This window comes from Melospiza melodia, chromosome Z (genome assembly GCF_035770615.1).
Source record: "Melospiza melodia melodia isolate bMelMel2 chromosome Z, bMelMel2.pri, whole genome shotgun sequence".
In the NCBI taxonomy this organism is placed as follows: Eukaryota; Metazoa; Chordata; class Aves; order Passeriformes; family Passerellidae; genus Melospiza; species Melospiza melodia.
The window spans coordinates 22648418-22674716 of record NC_086226.1 but is presented as its reverse complement, the minus strand read 5'-3'; the positions used below and the strand labels follow the sequence as shown (position 1 = coordinate 22674716).

The 26299-nt window shown below is 35.9% G+C and overlaps 1 protein-coding gene across 2 annotated transcripts in view; it reads left to right on the top strand.

Annotated features, from left to right (window-relative positions):
* Window positions 1–26299, top strand: part of LOC134432409 (uncharacterized) — a 39757-nt gene that overhangs the window by 2538 nt on the left and 10920 nt on the right. The window contains exons 2-9 of one of the 2 annotated variants that reach the window (XM_063181083.1): window positions 3569–3655; window positions 4831–4922; window positions 5996–8431; window positions 10816–10998; window positions 14213–14380; window positions 16059–16160; window positions 18893–19003; window positions 20595–20773. In XM_063181083.1, the coding sequence (XP_063037153.1) occupies window positions 6145–8431; window positions 10816–10998; window positions 14213–14380; window positions 16059–16160; window positions 18893–19003; window positions 20595–20773 (3030 nt within the window). In that variant the 5' untranslated portion in view covers window positions 3569–3655; window positions 4831–4922; window positions 5996–6144. Of the gene's footprint in view, window positions 1–3568; window positions 3656–4830; window positions 4923–5908; window positions 8432–10815; window positions 10999–14212; window positions 14381–16058; window positions 16161–18892; window positions 19004–20594; window positions 20774–26299 lie in introns of both variants that reach the window. The other variant, XM_063181082.1, reaches the window with a different exon arrangement.

Here is a 26299-nt window from a genome sequence, read left to right as displayed (position 1 = left end):
TGTAGTAGCATTTTGTGAATCCAAAGTGAAGTGCCTGCAGGGAGGCAACTTCAACATATTGTAGAGAATAATATAACTATTATTTCTTTTCAAAAGATTGGTCAAAATCTATTCAACGATTCGTATTGTGTCCCTTTCTGCTTGTAGAAAAGTCAAAAATAATGCAAAATCTAATTACACGGGGTTTGGGTTTCCTAAATATGTGGATTTATGGCATATGTGATAGTTTAGTTGTTTAGACAGTATCCTTCCATCTGAATCAGAACCGAAGAGATACTGACTGGTATTTGCAATCTTTTTGTGGTCTGAAAAAAAAAAGTGCCACTGTAGCAGTGAGGAACAAGTGACATGGACCCCCTTATGCATCAGAAGGAGATCCCTTTATTGTAAAAAAATCACACCCTTTTTATGCCTTTAATCTCTACCTGACATAACTGAAACCAAACTGAGACTTAACAAAAAGAAGGCACCCACTGTCTGCCTCAGCTGCAGTGCTGCTGTCCATGCACCCTATCTTCTCATCAGCTTCCTGCTCATACACGGCCCGTGCATTCCTGCAGCCAATCACACTCTCACTTCCAGCGGACTCTCTCCTCACTCATAACTGCCTCTCACCTCTCAACCGACTTCCAGCTGTCCAGCCTGCAGCTGTGCCTTTCCCATGGGGCCTTCTGATGAGCATAAGCCTTAGCAGCTTTAATAATTATAGCCCCATAATAATATATAACCCCATAAAATATTTTCTTTTTTATTAAGCAACGAAAACCTACTAGGTAAAACCTAAACAACTCCTAAGACATTAATAACAGGGACAACAATAATAACTATTACAACTTTTCAAAAACTGTAACATAGGCTTATAACATAGTAACTGTATATATACAGTAATTCAGGATGCTTTGACAGAAGGCCGTACACACCATGATGGAGTCCGCTGCACATGATGGCCCGTGGAGAGGCAGGCATATCCTTTTCCCCATGTCACCAAGGCCAGTGGTCCTTTCATTCTGCAGTCAGTAGATCCCTTTACCATCACAGGAGGTTTTAGATGGGCCTTCATGTCAAAAGGGTACTGCCTTTCACATACAGTTTGTCTCATAGAAATTTAAAAAATTGAGAACCTATAAGGCTTTAGCTCATGAGGGCACCCCAACTCCCCCCCTCTTTGTTTTTCAAGCAAGGATTTTAAGATTTTTATGGGCACACTCAACGATAGTACAGTTCATGACATAAAATGGTTGATCAGTGGGTCCTAGCAGAGCACCTGTTGTAAATTGAATTCACTAATCCACGTTTTATTGTGTGTTTCCTTTGGGTGCTCTATTCTCAGAACTAAGTGGATACTGTCATATATCCACTGAGTCCATTTGATTGGAATCTGATTATTTTCAGACATAGAGTTCATGATTTTAATAATTTTACAAAGGGCTATATGGTACTGTTACAGTCCCTGTAAATGGCTGCCTTCTTCCTTTTTTCTAGACATTTTGCAGACATTTTTGAGAAGGCCAGTTTTTTCAGGAAAATACATAGGTGAAACTAAGCAAGTGAAGACAGGATCCATTCCAGCTGAGGCAGAGAGTGAGAAACACTGCTAAGACAGGCATTTTTGACACATTTTATGTATGTTTGACATGAACATTCTTTGACACTAATTGTATTCCACAGTACTTCAGAAATTATTCAAATAACATTCTAGTGGAAGCTTGGTAAAGAGAAAAAGGCAAAACTAGAAGGTATTTCAATAAGGTGTATTTCAATGAGATAAGTAAAAGGTAAATCAGTGATGAACCCTTTTTGCCTACTCTCTGTGGAACTCAAGACTGTCCTATACTACTCATTCTAATGACATTGTAACTTATATGTGGGACGTCTACCCCAGTGTATAAAATGTAAAGTGGGGAAAATGCCACAGACCACAATCAGTGCAGAAAATAAAAAAAATAAATCAAGTAGTAAACTTTAGCATTTGCCTAGACATATTTGAGAGTCTCAGATGGCTTTGGATAATTCTGTTTAGAGTTTCTATGGTTTTAATTTTGTCAGTTACTTCACTGTGAGGCACTGAAACAGGTCACTCAGAGAGGCTGGGGATGCCCCATCTCTGGAGGTGTTCAAGGCCAAACTGGATGGAGCTTTGAGCAGCCTGATCTAGTGGAAGGTATCCCTGTCCATGGCAGCGGTGTTGGGATGAGATGATCTTTAAGTTTCCTTCCAGCATGAGCCATTCTATGATTGTCTAATTCACACTGGAAAATTCAAACTTTAGTAATTAGAGGAGAGGAACTAAGCAGTTAGAGACTGGACCACACATAGCTAGTAACTTGCGAAGCGAAGTCAAAGCAATGATTAGTATGGAACACTAGAATATTGTGAAATACAAAGAGACACAATGGAAGTAAATGAGAATTAAATTCAGTGTTACTAAATTCATCTAAGGAAACAGGGACAAAAATGATTCTGTATCAAAAGGGAGAAAATGTTGAAATGCAGAAGGAAAGAGCAGTAAAATATTCTTCTTTGAGAAAGGCCTGTTTTGGTAGGCTGTGACATTATTGTTCTAAAGTCTGTGAGCACTGTAGAATTCAGTAGGGAGGTATACAATGAGGTACCTCTGAATATAATCATAGCCAAAATCTTCATAGGTTTTGGCTATGAATAGAGTATAGGATTCTGAATTATAAGAGACTTACAGCCTCAAAGGATAGATTATATTGTCCTGAAAAAACTTAAAATATTTTTCAAATTTATTGTGTCATTGCACCATTCTGATTCAGCATTAGCAAATATATTCTCTGTATTTTCCTTTCTGATTCAGCATTAGCAAATATATTCTCTGTATTTTCCTTTCTTTTTTTACCTTTGTCTTTTCTGACAGTCTCATCCTTATAGGTTCACTGAACATGGTTGTTTAGAAAACAAAAGAACACATGTAGTTTCACGTAAAATCTCCATTATATAAACATATAAACATAAATTAAAATAGCTCCTATGTTTTCAAATTTACTTCCAATCAGTGTTTTTAAGGCAATTTTTCCTGCATAACAAGATGAACTCAAAGCCATTCGTTACATTGGTTTTGGGGTTTTTTGTTTTAGCTTTCATTTTCTCAGAACTTGTCATCATCTGCATTAACCTGAAGGAAACAGCATTATAGATGTTATCAGCAATGAATATAAATACGTTCTAAACAGAGGTTTACCTGTATTTATAGTGGGATATAAATATAAATACAAACATTTCTAGATTGATCTTTTACTCAAAATTAGGATGTTGTTATTCTGAGCTAACCCAAGCTGTAGTCTATGTAGTAAGAGTTACCTGTTATGTAAGAAACTATGTCAATGGACTTTGGCTTCCATCCAGGCAAATGCTGAATGCTTCTATTCCCAGTTAAGCTAATTTGTCTCTTGTACATCTAGTGTCCAGCAGTGAACAAAATAGTTCCTAAGGCAAAGTCTTACCCTGCAGTCCTCATGCATACAACTAATCCTTGCTCAAGTCAATAGGTCTACTCATGAGTAGGATTCAAGTTGATGAGATTCCTAATTCTCTTATCACATCTCAGCCCCAGGATCAACGAGACAAGAATAGACCAAGACAATGCGTGGGTAGAATAAATGAAAAGCAAAGAATGGGTGCCTCTTCTGATATGGTAGGCCTAAGAGTAGAAAGGATAAATTAACATATGGAAATGTAGTATGGGCAGCAAAACTATTTGCATCATGAAGTTGTTTCCAATGTTTTTTTGAAATTTAAGGTATCAACAATTTAACATACTGCAGGTACAATAAAAATAATATGTAAATACTATAATTAATATCCAAGAGCTGATAGACTAAAAACTCCTGGAAAAAGTACAGATATATCTTCAAGCTGAAACTGAGAGTGTTAACATTGCAAAGCGCCTGCTGTAAAATGAGTACACCATTTTCACAGTCTGCCAGTAGTGTCTTCCAAAAAGACAGAGGAGAATTGCCTTCATTTTGCAGCCAGCTAAAGAATGTATACTGCCATATTCAGTCATTCAAGCCCCACACTAACTTAAAATTTTTCAGAAGTAGAAATGACTGTGTCTTGGAAAAATTTAATTCCAGTTGTTTGGCTAGCTATGTATCATGGCATACAGTGACATGTAACATGAGTCTTAAAATTTCAGTGTAATTATTTTAAAAGCTTTATCCTTGTAACAAGATTCATATATCCTCATTATTCCAGTAAGTTTGTGGCCTTAAAAATTCACTCACGCTCTTCCACAATGATGTATTGCATGTTCTGATAAACAAGCATCCAAAGACTATTATGACTAATAACACTTGTAATTAGTTGATTTTTCCCAACAATAACTCTATTGATTTCCAAGACCACACCTATGATGTATTAGGTGTTCAAATACTTCTCACTTCAAAGAATCCCTTCTCAAGAGAAAAAAACAATTATTATGAAGTATTTTGTTGCACATATAAATAAGATTGAATTTAAAATGAATGCTTAAAACAAAGTATTAATCTCTAAAAATCTGAATCAGATAAAATTGTAGACTGTAAAAGATCACCCAGTGCTCAAAGCTTCCACAGACTTTAAAGGGTATTGGTTCAGGCCCTAAACTGAGATAATGAGATCTTGATTTTAAGATATTATTTTTTAAATCTTCAAAAGTTGTTCCTAAATAAATAAAAGAAGAAATAAATGCATTAGTACCTGCTCTAGAACTTTTCTATTTTTTATTATAACAAATTATAATAAAACAAGTTAGTAAACCTGAGAGTTAGAGGGCAAAACTATTCCAGAGAATCTTTCTCATTATCCATTGTTTTCCCTCCCACACAGAAAACTAGAACACAGATGCCCTTGGTTCTTAGAAATGAGTAGAAAGAAAAGAAAAAGCTGCAAGAGCAGAAAGAGCTCAGATTCCAGAGAATGTAAGTTTACAGAAATGTTTAATATAAAATAAAATCAACAGAAACGTATGTGGGTATTCTAAATTTACTCATCAAGACAGAAATTCTCTTTTGTGCCCAGTGTTTGTCACATTGGAAATATTTACACTTAAGTGTGGTGGATACATACAGGTAATGTATTACATAATGGTGAAGCTAGTTCTTTTACTTTAGTTAAGCTGCTATCCTATTTATTTCTGGCAAAAGCTTTCCAAATATATTATTGTTCAATTGCCTCAAAATGTCACCATTCTCGGTGTAAATCTCAGTGTTGTCTTAGTTTAATAGCTTGTTCTAATCCTGTTTAAGTAGATGTTACTATTAAACTGTTACCTTGTAATGCACATGACCTTTTATTACAAAAACCAAAGCAAGACAGAATTTTATGTCATTGTGTGAATGCCCTGAAATCTTGCCTAGTACAGCCAGGAAACACTATTTTATTCTACTTAAATCAGGTAGCTGTGACTCACATCTTCTGTCAATGTGCCACTGACCTGCTGTGTGATTGTATTCATTAATCCCTTTGTTTGCTCATCTGTAAAAGGATTATAAAAGCCAACTTCCATAGAATTTACCCAGACTGCAAGCAGGCAGTGGGAACTCAGTGTGTTCACAGGAAAAAAGTAAATATTAGGAGGAGTAATAAAATTTCTAATGTAGCTCTTATTATAAGCAAATAGAATATCTTATACCCTAACAAAAGTAAAAATTTATTTTAAAAAATTGCAAATATATTGAATTTCTCAGATCAGAGTGAATTAATGTGACTCATCCTGTTTATCTCATTTTGCATGACAAAACTAGTTAATACTGAAATTGAAAAGTAATAATGTGGAAAATACACTAGATCTTAAAGATAGTGTAGGCATTTTCTATGAAAACTGTCTCAAAGCTAATCACATATTTATAATACTGCTTACCAAATCATGGGAAAATGTTTTTTCTTTTTTTTAACCTTGAATTAGATGCACAGTTGTCACCCATTTGTAAATGCCAGCAAAGTGTAGGAAGCCTTGAAAATAAAGCACATAAGGCTCTGTCTCACTTCACAGAGCCACTGGATGTACAGGGTGCTGAAGAAGATGGAAAAGATCATGAAAACAAGAATCAGAGTAGCTCAGATGCTTCTGAAGATAGAGACCTTGATAATGTATCAGACATTGAAAAAGAAGGGAAGAAGGAAAAGAACTGCACTCCTAAAATGATCTCACCTCAGCAAGATGAAATCCTAGCTACAGTAACTTTTCATGAGTCAGAGGGGTCATCCAAAGGAAAAATTACACTGTGGGGCAAGCCAGATTCTTCGGACTCAGTTAGCTTGGCCACTGGAAAAATTTCTGCAGAAGTAAAATATGGCTCTTTTAATATTGAAATAGAAATTAAGAATATTTCTTTGTTTGATTCTGAAACAAAAGTTGGAGATCAACAAAGGAAGAGTTCAAAGAAAAAGAAACGTCATGAAAGACAATGCCAGAAAAGTCAGTGTTCAAAATGTTCAAAGTACGAATGCCCTTTAACTAAACATTCAGCAGAACACAGGGGTAAATATAAGGGATCCTCTCTGCATAAAATTCAAAGTGCCATCAATGAAAGTCCCTCCCTGGAAATGAACATTGAAACTAAACACATTCAGGTGGAATATACCAGCAGAAATAAAAATCTGAAGGTTAACATCAAAGCTGGTGAGCAGGCGCAGAGCAAACCACTCAACAGGGAACATGAAGATACATACTGGAGTGAAACAGATTATTCTGTTACAGAGGCACTGGGTAACACAGACTGTGAGTCATTGCTTAGCTTTCATGAAAAAGCAGATTTTACATTTCCAGATGGATATACACTTCTTCCTCCACCTAAAGAATTTGCTGACTGTGACAAAATGCACCTGGATACAATTGCAGAAGGTATATCTTCATACCCTGTTAATAGCAGAAAGGAATCTGACAGTCTCACTACAGCCTTGAGTATTTGGGGGGAAGAAAGTTATTTCTGTAAACTTAACACAGAGGACTATGAAGACCATACCAACGAAAAGGAAGATTTTTCTAAGGATAAAATACTTTTCTCAAAAATAAATAATACTAATTGTCTCGTAGCTATTAATACCTTGCATAATCCAAACAATGGGAAAGAATGCATTAATAAGAGCAATGTATTACGTCAAGAAAGAAATAACTGTGACAAACACAGAGATAGAGGACCCAAAACAGCAAGAAGAAAGTCTTTCCCAGATACTACCCTAGAGGTACCATCACCAGTTCACCGTAGAAGGGATTCTGGCTTTTACTCACTGCCGTCCTTAAATGTATTGCTTAAGGAGACCAAAGCAGATGTCCATAACAGGAACTCACATATTCCTACGAAATATAAGGAACTTTTTAAGTGTCCTGACTTGACCTCCTCTCTGACAGAGCTTTGCAAGTATCCTGACTTGACCTCCTCACTGAGAAATTTGAGAAGTCTTAAGTCTTCATATCAGTATACTTTGACATCATTTGATCGTAATATTACCATTTATCCATCTGAGCCTGAAGAAGGTGTCTGTCTAGATGGCACTTGTTTACTGAAAGACTGTGCAGACTGTGTGGGGCAAGATGAAGAAACAGAAGAAACACTAATGGAGAGTCTTCATTCCAGAGGTACTACACCTGACAAAAGAGAAAATGACCATGAAGAGCCTCTGGGAAACCTATCCATGTGGGAAGAAGACTCAGAGTCTACTGAAGCTTTAGATAAAGAAAAATCAGAGTACAGCTCCGTAGAAAAGCATGTTGAATGGCAAAACAAAGCTCACCTGATACAAGCCTCTACACTTTCTACAAGCCCTTCGGGTGAGTTCATTAATGATAAAGAAAGTACTAATTATGCATCTACAGAAAGCATCCCAATACAATGTTCAGTTTTACAGTTAAATGTTCACCCACCTTATGCACAGTCTGAGGTTACCAATAAAAGGAGAGACTCAGTACTGACTGACCCTCCAGTGATAACCGGAGAAGTAGAAGGAAGACTTGTCCAAGGCAACCCTACATTGACACCTGAATGTTTTGGCTCTGCAGTGAGGAAAGAATCTAACCTTACCTGCAGTGTACAAGAAAAATCCTTGCTGTCATCCTTGTTAGATCACAAAGAGAATGACATGAATAAAAAATTGGAAAGCCTTTCTGAGGTACAGTACGTATCTGGAGATGTCCTTGTTGAATCTGATTGCCGTAATAATTCAGCACAGATCTTCGTATTATCTACCTCTTCAGTATGCACAGAAAATAAAGAGAATTTTACAGAACATTTAAACATTAAGCAAAGATTGGAGGACTTTTGCAGTAAACAGTCAACTGACAATAGTTTAAGGAGAGAGCCTGGAGTAAATCAACTACCTCTGTTAGTCAAGTCCAACTTTGAAGAAATTGAATCAAATTTTGAAATGAAAGAAGATTATTATGAGACTGCAGATATGTCATCATCAGTAAGACATATTAGTCAGAAAGGTAGGTGTTACAACACTTTTCAAGTTAATATCACTTACACACCTTTTGCATAGGAGCTTTTGTGACATCTGTTTACTTGGTAAATAAATATATATTAAAAGTTTTCAATGATATTGTTATGGTATATGTGTAGCCATGGGGTTATAATATGCAGTTATTCTGCTGAGGATTCTAGGATCCATCTTGCAGAGCCAAAAAATCGAAATTAAAAAAAAACCCAAAAAAATTAATGCAGCTTTGCTCAAGAATCAGTTTTCCTACATTAAATATCCCTCCTATCCTGCACATCTAGTGAGAGAAGAAAGCACCATTGCTGGAAGTAATAGTAAAAGCATTTGCTGTGTGATATGAACTCAGAGCGCAAGTCTGTGTTTAAAACCACATAAATCTAGCTTTCAAATCCATGTGATCAACATGAATACTGAATATATATACTGGCTGAACATTTTCATTGGATGACCGTAGGGGATCCTTTAACCTGCTTTTCTCCTCTCTTTTACATGTTTGGAGAAACTTTGTATGAAAAAGGCTTATTTTTAATAGCTAATTTTACAAAATTTCCTGTCTTTCTTTTTTTATCCATCTATCCATATCCATAACTTGTCTTTTAAAATGAGTGTTTTGAAGTATAAAAATTTTAAGCCATCCTGGGATATTGCACACTACAATGTGAGCCTTTTACATTATGAATATGTACACACATATGTGTGTATGTGTTGTTAAAATATCACTCCAAATGCTTTAATTTTATTTTTTATTATTAATCAGGTTATATGCAAATACATCTCAAATTCATCTTTCCAGAAGGCAATGTTTCCAGCAGATTTGGAGGTTAAGAGGTTTATATAATTGAAAAATATACATTATCTCATGGAAAATGTCTAATATAATCCTAGTTCAAAGAAGCTGAAGTTTTAAAAAATATTTTAGTTCACCATACCTGCAGAAAGACTGGCATGACCTCCGTGGCTGTCTTGTTTGGCATTGGTAATGGAAATTTAAAAAAACACCTAAAGTATTTTATACACTATTTAGATATATACTACATAGATTCATATTGCTATATAGACCAGTATCTCAACATAAGTATCTCAGTACCAATATCTTGGTATCAATATGTAAACTAGAGAACTGATGAAATAGAAATCTCTATAGAACAAGGTATAGAATTAAGATACTAAAGGAAACAGCATGCCAAAATCCTTGACTTCTCAGATGTTAGACCTAAATGGTTAAGGACACAGCACAGAAGTGAAATATAGCTGTTTTTCTTCTTTTTTTTTTTTCTTTTCTCTTCTTTTATTCTCTCTTTGCTTTTGCCCTTTGCTAAGAATTATCTACGTGTGTTCTTTCTCATACCTGTCATCTTGCCTTGGCCCTCTTTTGGTCCAGGGTCATATTTTGATTTATCTTCATTCCCAGCAATGCTGTGGAGGTCCTCCTTTAAATGAATAAATGTGTACATCCAGAATAAATTTTACAGCTTACTTTACCAAGACATTGGGCAGTGTGGGACTTATGGAGTATAGTAATCCAGTGACACTGGAAAGCAAATGTGTCATTTTTCTGCAAAGAATGAGAACTTCTACAACAGAGGACAAGAGATGCTACTGTGGTAAACAGGATGGGGGAAAGGCAGTCTAGAAGCCTCTAATGTTCTGGGTACTTCATGAGTGTATCAAAGAGGAAAAGACCCCTGCAAAGGGCACTGGAAGGGCATTGAAAGAGATAGGTTTCCTGAGTCTCAGCAATGGTCTGGAATAGTGCCCTGGAATGGCCTTGCTGAGTTACATGTGATGAACATCTGGCTGAAGCCAGAAAAAGGCTGTGCAGCCATGAGTGTATTTACAGAGTCCTCCAGGGAGCCTGTGGAGGTTGGACTCTCTCTCTATCTGTCCTTGCCAGTGGTTACAGTCACATTTTTAATACAGAATATAATACAAGATTTGTTTTATCATTGCTGTTTTATCTGAAATAATAATGCAACAATTAAGGTTATTCTGCCTTAACTAGAAAGAAGTCTAAACCAGAAAAATCTTCATGCATTTCTCACAAGACTATTAGTATTCAAATAGGAGTTTATATATCTATCTATCTATTGACCGCTTCAGAAATGTATGATATTAAACAAAACCATGAGCAATTTACAAGTTCCTGCATTAAAATAGTGATGTACTATGCTGTGTAGATATTTAACTAGAGACACTTCTACTCAATTAGTATCAAATGCATATTTTCAGAATATTTTCAGTATTATTTGGTATTTTCATTTATATATTGGTTAGATTATTCTTGGATTTAGAATGTGGAGTTATTACACAGTAAAATTACTTATACAAGTTGTGTCACATATTTCTCATGAACAACATCTGGTTATAACTTAGACTTGAAATCAGAAATGAATAAAACAAGAAAATTGCCTTTGAAGAAAGACGCCAGAGCAAGTGACAGTTCCCAGGAAGATGCAATAGATCAGTGGGCCAGAAGACGGAAACAGTTCAAAGACAGCAAAAAGTGCAGTTCAACTGGAGGAAGCTCCATAAACAGCACAATCACTGAGGGATCAAGTGAGTACTTTAGTATTACACTTGGTATCTATCCTGTATGTGTAATTGGTAATATGACAGGCTTTTCAACTAAGGAAATTGATCTCCAGTTTACTATCCAAATGTCTGTGTTAATCATTATCATGAGTAACACAAAACATCCTTTCTCCTTGGTTAAGCAAACAATCTGACTTTAAAAAAGTTGATTCTACCATGCATGTTCATGGTAGGACATGCTTAAATTATATGTTCAAATAATATTAAGACAAACTTTAGGCACAAACATGTAATTATGTGGCAGCAGGTTTGAGGTTATAACAAAAATCATAATCCTGATATCTACTTATATCAAAGCATGTTGAGCTGGGAGTCTTTCCTCCTCACAAAGGTAACCACCTGCTCCAACTTTAATCTACACTTGTTGCCTAGATTGTTATTCACTGTGACTCGTAACTGTCTCTTTAAGAGATCTGTCACCTTGCCACATGCAAATTCATCAGCTTAAACTTCATGGGAAGGAACTTCTAAGATTAACTGCTTAGTGAATTTAAATTGCATGCAGATGCAGCCACCAAACAGGAATTGCACAGTCTAGGAAGAACATATGTGGATATGTGGTACTTCTCACTTAACACTGCCTTACCTCCTGTTTTGCTATTTTAGTAATATAAAAAATACTTTGTGGGGATGAAGAAATGTGCACTTCCCTGTGGAAATATTTTGTGCTATGAGTTCTTTTGGTACAGGAAATTTTATTTGTAGGTGTATAGCCTCCTCATTGAAGAAGGGAAAATATGGACGTATAGAAGACTCTGAACTCTGAGTCCTCAGGGCAAGTCCAATAGATGATAAGGTATAAATATGTTCCATGCCTGTACCAAAGAGGTAAATCCTACATTAATTCCTTACTTATACATAGGTTTCAGTTGGCAGCTGGGTTGCCAAGAGGGACTTGAGATATGTGAACCAGCAGGGAACCCAAACCTTTTTGAAGTAGTAATTGAAAAGCAAGCAGGATACCCTGAGGTATCTAATATGGTACAGCCACCTCTGTTCAGGTAACGGAACCACTCCCTACGATTTTAATGCCTGTTAACAAAGATGGTGTGTCTAACATTTCACATGGGAATAGAGAGGCTCTTTATTGGTGGCAATTTTCATTGCTTGCCCCTAAAACAGATTCTATGCCATCATATTAAGACTAGAAAGTTACCATGTCAAACCACCTGTGCTCAAAAAAATTTGCCAGAAGCTATACACACCGGGCTAAACTATTCCTTGATTTCAACAGTGATGTCTCTTAAATATAAAGTTGGACCATAAATTTTACTAAGTTAGGCATGTGTTGGTTTCATAGAGGAAGCATATATATATCCTTTCAACATATCAAACAAGTCAAAAAAGAGCAAGTTGAAAGAGCTAGAATTTCTTTCCTTGAGACAAAGTTTTGGGTAGCACATGGCATATACCCAGAGTGGTCTCCAGAACAGGTGACTGGGCAGACGATTTTGTCACAGATTCTCACATCTAATCTTTTTGGATAGTATGCACAGGCCTGAGACTTCTGTCCCTTTTGGTTTGGTAGCTTGACTTACCCTCTGTTGGCAGACATCTCTGATTGACGTATGGAAGCATCAGCTCTTTACATTCTTACTTCCAGCATCTGGGAATAATTTAAATGTGCTTGTTTGTGACTCTCCAGTTTGACATCTGTTCCAAAAACTCAAGGAGAAGAGAAAGGAAATGTTTTGGCATAATTCCATGGCAGCATCAGCATGGCAGTGTATATAGTTTTGCCTATTTGTCACATTTTAATCTACTCTAACTCTACTCAAATTACAAAAATTCAGCATTAAACTGGCAAAATACTGTGCTGTACTGGGTTGTTTGGTGCTAGTCTAGGTTTTAACTTATGCATTCGAGGAAAAATGAGCTTTAAACATATCAGCATAGTAATATTTATTTATTTGTCTATTTGCTAGTAGCTTCTTAAACAGTTAAACATGTAATGTCATACTTTCTGCATAAGGGAGGAGCCAGTGGACCTGGAGTATTTGTCTAGATAGACACAACTGAGCACATTTTCTAAGAGAAGAAAGGACTGCCACTTAGATGTATTCAGGGAGTGACTTCCTGAACAAATATAACTTTAAATAAAGGTATATTTTTATCTTCTCTGTTTTTATACTGGTAATCATTTTACATCAAACAGGATAAGCAAAACAAACAGATCCTTCCTCCAGCTGCATTAAATCTAGCTGCATTATACCAGGCATTTCATGCTGAAATGTATGTGATGTTGTTTTCCTCTCAGAAAATTTATATTTTCTGTCTATCTGTTAGCACAGCATCTGATTATGTATACTTATATATGACTTTCACCATCCAATCTTAACTTTGAAGTTCCAGCTCCTGGTCTGCTTGGGATGTTGTTGGACTATTTATTTACATTCAGCTTGCTGTTGATAACTTGTCACAGCCAGCTACCTGACATCCTGTTGCCTTGAGAGTCTCAACTTTAGCAGAGAATTAGAGCTCTCCTCCATTTCCATGTGAGCTCTCCTGCATTTCCGTGTGAACTCATTGCAAGATATTGGGAATGTAAATTATTATAAAGTAGGAATCTGAAAATCCTCAGGATAACACATCATACACATATTCAACAGCCAATGAAGGAACTAGCCAGGAGTTCTATAGTAAAAGACAAAATAAAAAAGAAACCCACCAAACTATTGTTTCCTCACCTCCTTTTAAAAAAAATTTCATGCCTGGAAGAGCTAAGATTAAGAAAACAGAAAATATGGTCATCAATGCCCCTGTCATGGAAGATACTTTTCAGCTTCTCTTTTGTCTTCTGATATGAACTGAACTCATGCTAAATTTCGAGAAGATTTTTTTGATTTCCGAATCAAATGGGTCACATTAGATAGCTTAAGAACTAGCTAAAGCCAGATTTGTCATAAAGAGTTGCAGCTCCTGTTTTGACCACTTGCATTAAGACTTCACTTCTTACTCAAGTCCAACTGCATTAGCCTCCAGTATTGTGATCTTAGATTTGGAAATCCTTGCAGACTTCTCCTTTAACAGCAACAGATTTGAGGAATTCAGTACAAACATTACAAACAGTTAATTAAGAAGTTTGTGGCACTTCTTGCGTGCTGAGTGGCTGAGGTCTCTTATTCTTCATACATTTTCCCTCCTGACATAACTTTTACTTTTTTTATCACCATGACAGTAAATTCAGAGGATGCTCGATCAGTAGATCTGGGACTATATTCTGAAAATGAGGACAGAGGTTTTTATACAGAAAATTTTCATTCTGCTTCCTGGGTTTTCAGAGGAGATGATGTCTCTCCAGATAACAGTCCTAGATGTCTCAGCAAAAGACCTAGACCAGTGGCAAGTAAGTTGGCTAGAGCAACAGGTAATAAATGTCATAAAAATTTATTCATTTTGGGCACTCTGAGGATTTCAGAGGAATGACACTTTGGAGTAGGTGCTGGTCTTATGCTAAAGAAAGGAAAGGGAGCAACCCAAGAATCTAAAAGCTTATTTAAAAAAGAAATAATTCTTGTTTAACTATTATCTTGCAAAATATCATCATTATTTGATAAACTGGTTAAAGTGCATAACTAATCTTTATGAGGTAAGGGTAGAGGCAATGTAATTCCATGACTTCTTCAAGCTTGCCAAAATCTTAGAGATATTTATGGTCATAAAGTATTACAACGGACATAAAATCTGATTTACATCAAACTTTCCGGCATAGTTGATCTAGAAAGAAAATAATCATTTGCTAGGAGTATGGAGGATTTTTCTATTTGTAGTTTAAATCTGTGCAAACAGATATAGTGAACAACTATTTCTTTGGGAGGGGAGGTTTTCCTTCACTTCTCAGATGTTAAGTTACTCAAAAGTAACAACAGTTCAAAGAACTATCACAAGCTGAAACACCCCTATAGCTTTCCAGAAATTCGTCCTTTGTTGGAGCTCATAAATAATTCAGAATATGAGGGAAAACAAATGTCCACTATAAATCTTCTGATATGAAAAATTTCCCTTAACACAGATGAGAATATTCTGGAAAACCATTTTGGTTGCTTCTTCTCCCAGGAGAGAGCTCAGAACTTCAGCATGATTGTTAAAGTCAGTATTGAAGTATCTATTTTGGACAGATAACATTGATGTCATGCATATCAATTGGCCTGATATTAAAGTAATCTTGAAAACAATTTCTGTCTTCTGAATAGTACACAATTTGAAGACAAAACAGCTGTCATAAATTACTATTGAATTGGCCTCCATTAAGAAAAAATACATAGTAAGGTAGTCAAATGATCAAAACCAGACACTCCAAGAAATCAAATTTACACTGAAATCATTCTTAAGTATATTTGCTAAAGAACCAGGCCATTTAAATCAGAATAATAATACAATAGACCCTGAGAAAAATATGGAAGTAAGCAATTAGACCCTGATCTTCCTTTTTACGGAAGTTGATCCCTTTAAGTGTTAAATTCTGATGAGCTAAAAGATATTTCAGCTCCCCTTGGCAGCAGATGACACTGTGGCTGGGGAGGTTGAACTACAGGACTGGAAGGCATTCTGAGAGTGTGGAGTGGATGGATAAACAAAAGGAGAAGAAACAACTATCCAAAAGATAGAGGCCTTATGAAATATAAAAAGAATGAAACTACAAGCCACAAATTTAAATTCATTTGAGAAATTAGAGTGTATTTTGTGTTTGCAGCATAGAAGTTTGACATAGAGGGCATGAGTGTTTTTCTCTCCCAAAACACCATCAGTAGAGTGGAATACCTGAATACTTCAGCCTACATTACAAAGTCCAAGCATTTAATTTAAATTGCTGTCTGCCTGTGCCCTAACATGAATGATACTTGATTTGTTGCAGTCTGAGGGTGTCACCAACCTGAGGACCAGCACTAAACAGCCAGGAGTGATAGTGAAAGCACCCCAACTATTTGTAAAATCAGTAATACCTACAAAAACTTTTAAAAACAGACTGCTGCTTATTAAATTGAATGCTTAAAGAAAAAAGGTATCTTTCTTCCTATTTCCAGTTCGAGAAAGAACAGTGAAGATTGCAAAAGGAACTGGCAATTACCCTTGGGGTTTCAGGATCCAGTTCTCAAAGCCTATCCTTGTGACTGAAGTTGACACAAGTAAGTTGTGTTTGTACAGGTTAATTTCGCCTGTGCAAATATATAAAAAGTAAATACATAATATTATATACACTGATATAATGATATTATTATATATATCTATATGATCTACATAGTATAGAACACCTGTGTTATATTAATTTATAATATTGATATACACAATAATTTCCTTAATTAGTGGGTGCAAGGTGTTTGAGAGCAAGAACTGCTCGTGAGCAACTGTCTTAGAGCCCCTCTGTCCCTAGCAGTAAATCAGACTCCACTGCCCTGTCTTCTTCCATGTCAGTTCATACCTTGTGCAAGTGCCTGCATTTTGCTTCTCTCAAGATGTAAAGTCTAAAACTTTTTTGGGCTGACATTAATGAATGACAATAGGCCATTAAAAATTAAAATGAGGATGCAGTGATCCTTCTAATATTTCCAAAAATCTTATTGGCTAGGGACACTTCTGCTTGGATCAATCAAGCCATCTGTCAGTCTTGACAGGTGGACTGTTAACTTCTTCTGATAATTATGATGATTGTAAGAAACCCCAAAAGAAGCTCCAAAACCCAAGTGAGTGAGCAAAGAATGGCAGATGATTTTCAGCGAAGATGAAATGTAAGGATACTGCTTCTAGAGAAGAATGAGCTAGCTGTACCATGCCTTAATAATGGTGTTGGCACTTTTGCTCAGTAATGAGATCTTGGGAGTCACCACTGAAAAGTGTCTGAAATCATTGGCTCTGTGCATAATGTCAACTTAGAAATCTGGCTAAAAGCTGACTCAGTCAGTAACAGCAGAGAGAATGAGACACAGGCAGTCTGTCATTTTACTGCTGCCTAAGACCTTGGCTCATCCAAATTGAGAGTACTCCTTGCTCTACTGCTCTGCATCTCAGGACAGGCACAGTAGAATTAGGAAAAGAGCAGAAGGTACAGGAGACTATGATAGATTCTTACTAAAAATAGCAGATACTATGCAAAATGTCATCCTGTACAGAGAAAGCTAGTGCATGCCTTCAGGCATGGCATCTGAGAATAGCTCTGTCACTATTACCAGCCTTACGTATTAGATTGTCCATCATCCTGACAACACTGAGAAAGCCTGTGAATTCAGGAGCATGTGAATTCATACATCATGCATACAATAGCTCTGACACTTACCAATTTATCCCTACTAGTTAAAATTAAGTATAGCAACTCACATTTTATATCACTCTTTGATTTGTATGTTGTTTTCAAACACAGTTGCTTTAAAACAGTGACAACATTAAAAAACAAGGTTTTTCAGACAAGCTTGTAGTAAAATTATGTTTTCTCAAAATATAACTCATTTCATTAGGAAGAAATTCTTCCCTGTGAGAGTGGTGAGGCACTTGCACATCTTGTCCAGAGAGGCTGTGGATGCCCCATCCCTTCAAAAGTTCAAGGCAGGGTTAAATGGAACTTTGAGCAACCTGGTCTAGTGGAAGGGGATTGGAACTAGATGGCCTCTTTCAGCTGAAATCATTCTATGATTCTATAATGAATATTTTAATAATATTTTTATAACCCACTTATGGTCATAAATTCTGGTATGGCATGCTCAAGGCCAGCACAACCCAAAATGTTCTGACATTAACAAATTATTTTTAATACACGAGGGTGGACTGGGGCTTTATTGTGCCTGTTTATCATTAAGCTTTTACTAATCTTATCCCTACAATTTCTAAACATTCTCAGAAATACACTGAAGGATCACATTTACTGCATCATAGGGAGCAAAATCTTAAAAAGCATACAGTAAATGTTAAGGACATGAAATAATATTTTCCAAAACTATTATTTTACAGTACATTCAGAATAGTTATTTATAAATGAGAAGATAAATACTGTATTTGAGAAATTTGTAATTGGGATTTAAGTAACTGTGTTGGTGCCCATGAATAGAGTATATTTATCACCTCCCTAGTTTGTTTCCATTCCTGGCTAGCATGTTTCTGAGCAGTGTTTTATTAGGAATGCATGTGCTTTGCAATGGTTAACAAATAAACAAAAGGTGATGCATTAAAAATCTGATTCAGTTCTTCCTTCACTGGGACCTTTTTAACTTACCATGTAATTTGTTCCTAAAGCCGAAAATTCTCAAAATGCTATATCCAAATTCTATTAACCAGCAAAGATAAATATCAACACAGAAGGTACTCTTTTGGGGTTAAATTCAAAGTTTATCAGAATAATAGATAATTTTTTTCTAGTGACTCTACTGAGCTTTGCATCACATCTTTCTTTGCACTTCAGGCCAAAAAACTCTCAGATACTGAAATGTCTATTTGAATCCTAAAGCATTTAAATCCTAATAGCATTTTAAATGGAATTTCTCCATTGCCAGTGATTATCTAGGGTTGCATCCATATCCAAATCCTGGAGCTTCATTAACAGATGAGTAACAGGTTGGTCATTAAAACTTGTTTCACCTCCAAGTTGACATCATGAAGGCCCTAAAACATAATCCTTGATTGGCTGAACAGATACTCGTTTTGCTAAAAAGGTGTGATCATATAGTCACGCTTGATATCTTAGCACTAAATAAATTTTTGTGGTTTTTTGTTTTGGTGGTTTTCTTTTGTTTGTTTTTTGTTTAGTTTCTTTCTCTTCCTCTCTCTTTTTCTCTCTCTTTTTTTTATTTTTCCCTTTCTTTTCTCTTTTTCTCTTTTTCTCATTCTCTTTTTCTCTTTTCTCTTTTCTCTTTTGTTTTTCTTTTTCTTCCAGATAGTGCAGCTGAAGAAGCAGGGCTTCAAGTTGGGGATATTCTGATAGCAGTAAATGGAACTGATGTCACCAGCATGCCACATTCAGAAGCTGCAAATCTGGCAAGGAAAGGTAATTCTGAATCACAATAAATTAAATGAATGGATCAGGTTTTCTGTTGAATGCTTCAAGTGCATCCAGAGAAATGGGGTGATGTATGCAACAGAAATCTCAATTAATAATTTAATCCCTTACTATTTCATACAGTGGTATTGCTGAGGTAACTTTTTTATCTAGACCTTGTTTTTTAGACACTTTAGAAAATTAGTCCCCAAAGAGCATGTAACTGTAATGGTTTTGGCTCTTTCACAAAGAAAGTGACTCAGAGAGCCCTTAAAGTGACTAGAGAGACACAAATGCCTTATTTATGCCTTATACTTCCTCAAGGACAGACTTCACATCTTTCTTGTGTTTCTCTGTTGCCAAGATCTGAAGTCTAGTCAGGAGATAAGAGAGTTCATTTCATGAGGCATTCTTTTGTACCACCACAGAGACAGTCGGGGATATTAGTCCAGTATATCCTTCCCAGAATTGTGATCACTAAAACCCAGAGATAGCCATGTTTACATGGGGAAAGTTAGTTTACTGCTATTCCCGTATTTATCCCAGATAAATTTTTGACAAAGGATCATGGGAAATTCAATAAATTCAATAAATTAAAATACTTTTACAAGGCAATGACAAATTTGACTTGACACATACTGTATAATTTAATTACAGAACTGCCATTCACACTATTTAAGAGAGTGTTGAGTGTTTTAGCAGATAAATCTGTGATTACTGGTATTTTCAAGTCCTCAGAGGAATTGGATTGAATATTGGCACACCAACAACGTTCCCAAAGTCAAGTGTCCCCCAAAAAGAAACCCAGCAAATGTTTTGCAGAGGAAATTGTGTCCCAGTCACGTTTTTTAATCTTCCTTCAGGCATTACCACTTGCTCTTTAGTGTTGAAACAATCAGAATTTCTGGCCTTTAGGGTCAAAATCATAGATATATTGATACTGTCAGCAAATATTGTGATGTTGCATCTCATTGATGATGAAGATAACATTTTTTCTTTAATCTTGCAACCCATGATCTCTTCTGAGTCCTTACATTTTGCAAATGATAACTAGATGCTTTAGCACAGGTTTGCTTCCAGCAGCCATCTTCCTCAGTGAGGGGCACAGAAAAAGTTACCATAGTCCAAGGCATGGAAAATGAAGAATTCTCAAGAGCATATGTAAAATGACAGAGACTGAAGGTGCCCCAAGAGCATTTTTAGCAATTTTTCGTTAAACTTCAATTTATGTACACCCATTTGAGCAATGAAATTACTCAAATTACTTCTCCTAACTGATAAAATAGACAAGTACCGAAGATGCTGCTGGCAAAAATAGGTCACAAAATTTTTTTTAGACGTGTCTTCAGATAGCTGCTCCATTACCAGTTCTCAACACAAAATTAGTTCCATTGCTGAATTTGTGTTAAAAGAAGGCCAAATATCACTTGATTTAATATGCTTCGTCAGCTGCTCTGCTTCTTTTTACTTCTAGAAGCTCCACTGGGAAGACATGGGCATGGTATAGAACACCGCCTTCTTTCTCCCTAACCTGTATGGGTATTCAGAAATACTGACACATCTGTAGTTTTGACTTATGTTTTCACATGTAATATTTTAGGTCCTGATATCCTGACGATGATAGTGGGATCAGACATCAGCCGTTACCCCAACACCCCCAAACCTACTTGCCGAGGATATCTGCACAAGCGAACACAATCAGCAATACTGAAGGGCTGGAGAAAGAGGTGGTTTGTGCTGAAACATAATGGTTACCTACACTATTACAAACACAAGAAGGTAAGGAGAGTGGTTGGTGAGAAGTCAGAATTCAGGAGTGTATCCTGAATTATGGAGTGTAGCAGTTCTGTACTCAAATTTGCAGATCATTATATTGACTTATGGTATTTGCAGCATAACATCAATGCTACAGGGTTTTGCATGAAGTGTGCAAAGGAGGCTTGTTGAATGTTCTTCTATAGTTCTCTATGCATCGTACATTTCCAGCAGAATAGCTGGTAGTCTTGTTTCTCTGCATCTGTCATGGTAGACATATGAGCCATAAAATCAGGAATATGCTGCAGAACCACTGGGTAAGCCACAAAACAGTCTGGCGAGTGCTTTATTTCAGCGCTAGCTATTCTGGTGTCAAAACAAAACCAAGTAAAAAACTTCACACTAAAAAGATGCAAACATGTAGGAAACATTCTTTTGAAGAGATTTCATTTTATCATAACCAGATCCGTCATCAAACTCTTGAAATGTAAAAATTGCATATCTAGTTATACTCTTAAACACTTTCCAGTTCTTGATCAATTAAATATCACAGAGTGTTAGATAAATTGGAGTGAGGATTAGAAGGTGCCTCATAATCTTACATTCTCTAAGATTTAATTACATTTTCACTTCTTCCTTTCAACTAGTAGGCTTCTTTTAATTAATTTGTTCCTCAACTACCTTATTTATTGCACAAAGAAAATAAATATTTCAATCATGCAAACTATGTGCATTTGCTTTTTCTTAAAAAGAGTAAATACAAGTAAATAATGCTTATTTTCTTGCATTATCCAAGACTAGTGCCCTTCAATTACTTTTTAAATTATTTCATGCTGGTTTTTTGCTCTCTGTCCCTGGACTCCAAAGAATACATTTCAGAATACTGAAATATTGAGGTGTTATTTTAGCAGATGAAAACACAAGGATTTTCTTTACTGCCTCATGTGTTTACAGAGTACTCTGAAGAATCATTTAGTAAGAAAGAGAGGGAGCAAGATACTTAAAACAAATACAGTTCTTCACTACTGAGAGAACCTAATGCTCAAATGAATTAAGAGGGATCTCAAGTGTACTCATTGGCACTTTTTTCTTTTGGTATGATTTCTCTCAGGATGTTAAAAGAGGACTGCTCATCCCACTTTTTTTTCTACAGGAATTACAAATAATATTTTTCTTTTAACACAACATTTTATTTTTTATGCCAGCTGCATGATTAAATTGGCAATATTATGTTCCTGATCTTGCCTCATTCTGGAGGAAAAAAAATTTTCACTTACTGTATCTAGGAAGTTCTTTGAAACAGTTCATTAAAGGCAAGAATAATTCAGAATTTTAAAAAAAACTTCAGGAAAAGCTGTCACTATCCAGCAAAAAGGCCAGGATAATCAATTTACTCATCTTCATTCTGTTGTTAAGAACATCAGCTTACATTGGTGTATTTCCAGTGACTCCAGCAAGGCCATGCCTGGTTTCCAGTTGTGTAAGAAGACAACTTTTATTTAAGCCTGAAATGCAGGCTTATATAATGTTTTGTAGTGGAGAAAGGAGAGGGCGATTCATCTCTGCTTCAGTCCATATCAAAAAACACGGGGAGCTAGATTTCCTCATCATTGTAATTTACAAGCAGATATTATCCATCTTGAATTTTTCTCTTCCCACCTACCTTAAAAAGAAGATTCCTAGAGTTTTTTATATTCGACTCTCCCATGTAATTGCTGCTCTTTTTGAGTCATCTCTAGCCAATCACACAGTGGTGAAGTGATAGCTGTTGGAAAATATTCAGTTATTTCCCATGCAAAGTTACTTTCTTTTCCCTCAAAAAGATGCTGACAACAGAAATCCTTGACTCTACAATCCATATCAGTAACTAAAACATTTTTTTCACTTCAGTGGTTGTAGCTGTGTTTGCCACCTCAGAGCAGAGATATTTTTGTGTTAGAACCTTGGTTTTGGTAAATTACTGAGATCAGCAGAAATAAATTATTTATAATACTTTTGCCTATACTTGGCAGCCATGGAGTTCCACTATATATTCTGCAGGTCTGATCCCCTTTTGTCCAGAACACTGGATCTTCTCAAACATGCTAAATCCTTTAGCCCAGTTTTTCTCTAAAAGGAAAGATGTCTGGAAATTATGAGGAGACAGATATGAACGTACACTTAAATCCTTCCCTAAGGCAAGTATAAGCAGACAAGTTTCTTGTGCTTGAACTTAACACATTTTTTCAGGGAAAGCTGAAAACACATCAACATAGTCACACACTGATCCTTTCTTTACAGATAAATTTAAATGGTACTTTTAAAGGAGCAACGTTTACTCTAAAAGTACCATTTGCTGCTCATCACAGTAAAGGGGCTGCAAAGTAACCACAAAATGTTTGTAGTGAAGTATAGAACAAATAAGTCTTAATCAGCTTTACATGAGACCAATAAGATAGAAAAAACAATCTACCTCACAGCAGCAGAGCATCACTTCAACCTGTTAAATCTCTAAACTGTCATCAGCAAGTCACTTTTAGAACATGACAGCTAACTTGAAAACCTTAAAATTGGTTGCAGTCTTCAGGATTGAAAAAATACTGGTCTTGTGACTTCATTAAAGAAAAGGAAAATAATTTCCAGGACCCAGGAACAAATGGGCCATTAAGGGGTTTAAAGACTGTGGAGCATGCATTCATTAATCATGGGGAAATACCTGCTAGAGTGCTAACAGTGTTTGAGGCTTAATAGGAAAACACAAGGATTCAGAAGGCATTATAGTCAAAAATTAGTTTCCTAAAATTCCTCATTACAAATATCCACCATGTAAGGTGTTCAACAAATTTAATACTGGCTTTTACAAAACCACTAAGTGAGGGTGCCAGTGAAAGCCAGAATTTCCTAAAAAATATTTATAACAAGCTCCTATCTGGTTTTTATCTTGCAGTGTTTCTAGGAATTGTTTTCAGCCCTTTGGACATAAGTAGATCCTGGTAAAGAGGATAGCAAGACAGATAACTAATTTAGCTCCTGAAAGGTAATGAAGAAATAAATATCATTGTGGTTATCCTCTAGGAGAAACTCTAAAGAGGCCTGTCTCCAACAGGAAAGAGTTATTAATGTATCTCCTTTTCAGAGATACATTAGAGATCCTGACTTCCTTTCCAGATGTCAGAGATTGATTCATTCTAGTCAAACCAGTTCTATCAAGTCCTTGTATTACTTTTGTAATTTATTCCATTTCACTGTCCTATTCCCTCAGCTAAGAATGATGTAGAACTATAGTAGTGAGAAATAAAGATCTAAAGAGTATGGGTTTGTTGCCAGCATTTTGTATGGACTCCAAGTAGGAAAGTCAAAAGAAGAAGCTGTGATAGCAAGGAAATAGGAGCAGTTACGTTGGAAGGAATAGTCAAGTTGGAAACTATTGCCCTGACAATAGAAAATAGCATGCTTTAGAGATTCAGCTGTAGTGAGAGACTGAACTGTGAATAAAGAGAAAATTGACTTTCCTGTGTAGCCCCAAGTCAGAGAAATGGCCTTCATGACAGTTCATGCTGGTAATGCTCTGAAACATGTTATAAGAAAAGGACAACATACAGTCTTGAAAAGCACTCCTCCTGTGGCAGCATTGAAGGACAGGAATGGGCTTTTTTGTAGTCATATATAATAATGTCAATTTTAAAAAGAGAATTATGATTTGCATTTGTTAAGCTCCCAAGTTTAATGCCTCTAGGAAGCCCTTAGGCATAGTGTGAGTGATTAAGACAAAGTATCTCAAAGCTGAGGGCAGATCAGTGAGAACAGACATGCATTTTTTATAATCCAAAACAATTACACCCCAACCTGGTAAAAAGCTATTACATCACTTAAATCATTAGATGTTAGATCATATCCCTGTTTCCATTAGAATAGAACAGAGAATGAAATAAATGCTTTTAAAATATTTTCATTTCTGTGGTATATGGAGTCCAATTTTTACACCAAGAAAGAAATCCCCTGCATGCCATATGCAGAGCCTTGAGAGCATTTCAATCTATGGCAAATATTCAGTCCTTTGTTCTCTTGAACAAGCCTGTGTGTTCATTGCTAAGCCTAATCACTTTATATAAATGGCTTAGCTAGAAATAGATTTAGGTCTAAGCCATTGCTTGTAGAGATATCACTGCTATTTGTTTTTCATTTTTGCTTAGAGCTGTATCACCATAGTCTGGAAGCTGCCACTATATATAGAGTCTGTGTATAATCAGATTTCTTAACGTTTACCATGACTCCCATGGCTCTAGAATGTATTTTTCAGTTGACATTTAAGAACCTGCTGAATCCATTGTCTCCAATACATCCTCTGCATTTCTGTTGAGAAATGAGAAATAATGCTAGCTGATGATATATGTGTTAATTTTGGCTTAAAAGATTGCATACCCTAACCCAGAGAAAGTCATACACAGATACATTATTTGATCTGATTCAAGTTGTTCAAAATTTTAACTGAATATTTCTTTCTGTGAGACTTGGTCTTGCAAACTTTTATTACCTTTTGTGGAATTAATTGCAACAAATTAGAAAGAACCAATTGGACCAACTGGAATGTGAAGATTAACCATTCCATGAGACCATTTGATTGTATTTCATCTGACAGCTAGTACTATTTGGTGTGTGATAATTAGGTTCTTCAAATCAAAGAATTTTTTAAATTTTTTTCCATATTGTTTTGTTCTTCAGTGTATTTATATTCTCTCTAGTTTATATGTAAATTATTTAAAGCAAAACAAAATTAAAAACTAAGTAAATTCATCTCTACTGGCAAAAAATGCCATACAAACTGTTCTGGAGTTTAGAGCTCCCTGTTCACTGACACGCAAGGCCTTTCCTTGAGGGCAAAGGAAATAGATGTAAGGAAGAAAGACATAAAAAGCATTCATTTTTTCTCTGCATTGATCTCTGCCCAGCTCAAAGAAGAAGTGAACAGACTTCAGCTGTAATTTCCTTAAAGAAACAAAAAATGAGCCTGCCACAAATACAGTGATTAGAAAAACAGACAGACACAGGGAGAAGAAATTTTCATTGATATACTAAGCAAGAAGCAGCAGACCTCAAGGAGAAACTGGTCAGAGAAAACCAGAAATAATAGATGGTGAAAATTCCAGCGATAGTTGTGGACACATCTGCTATGATGGAGAAAGCTAGGCAAATAAGAAATAAGCAAAAAGAAAAAAAGTTCTGTTTCCTGTCTCAATTAAGAGATGTCTATTTTAAGAACACTGAGGGACATCCAGGAAGATATTTTTGAAAGACAGTCAAAATTTGGTCATGCCACTAGTGACCTGAAACCAATCTAAACCAGTGACTTCAGGGCAACTGCCTCACACTTCCTACTGCCAGTCTCCCAAGTTAGCCAAGACTTCCTTTTCTGCTTTCTAGCCCTGCTCTGTTTTCATTGTCTTTTAGATTCTTTCTGGGATTTGATATTGTTTTCTGTAAAGTTGCTTTCATTCCCTCTTATTAGTAGTTGTAGACTATTTTTTGTATTACTTTCAAGTTCATTTCATAGTTACTCATGTCATTACTTTT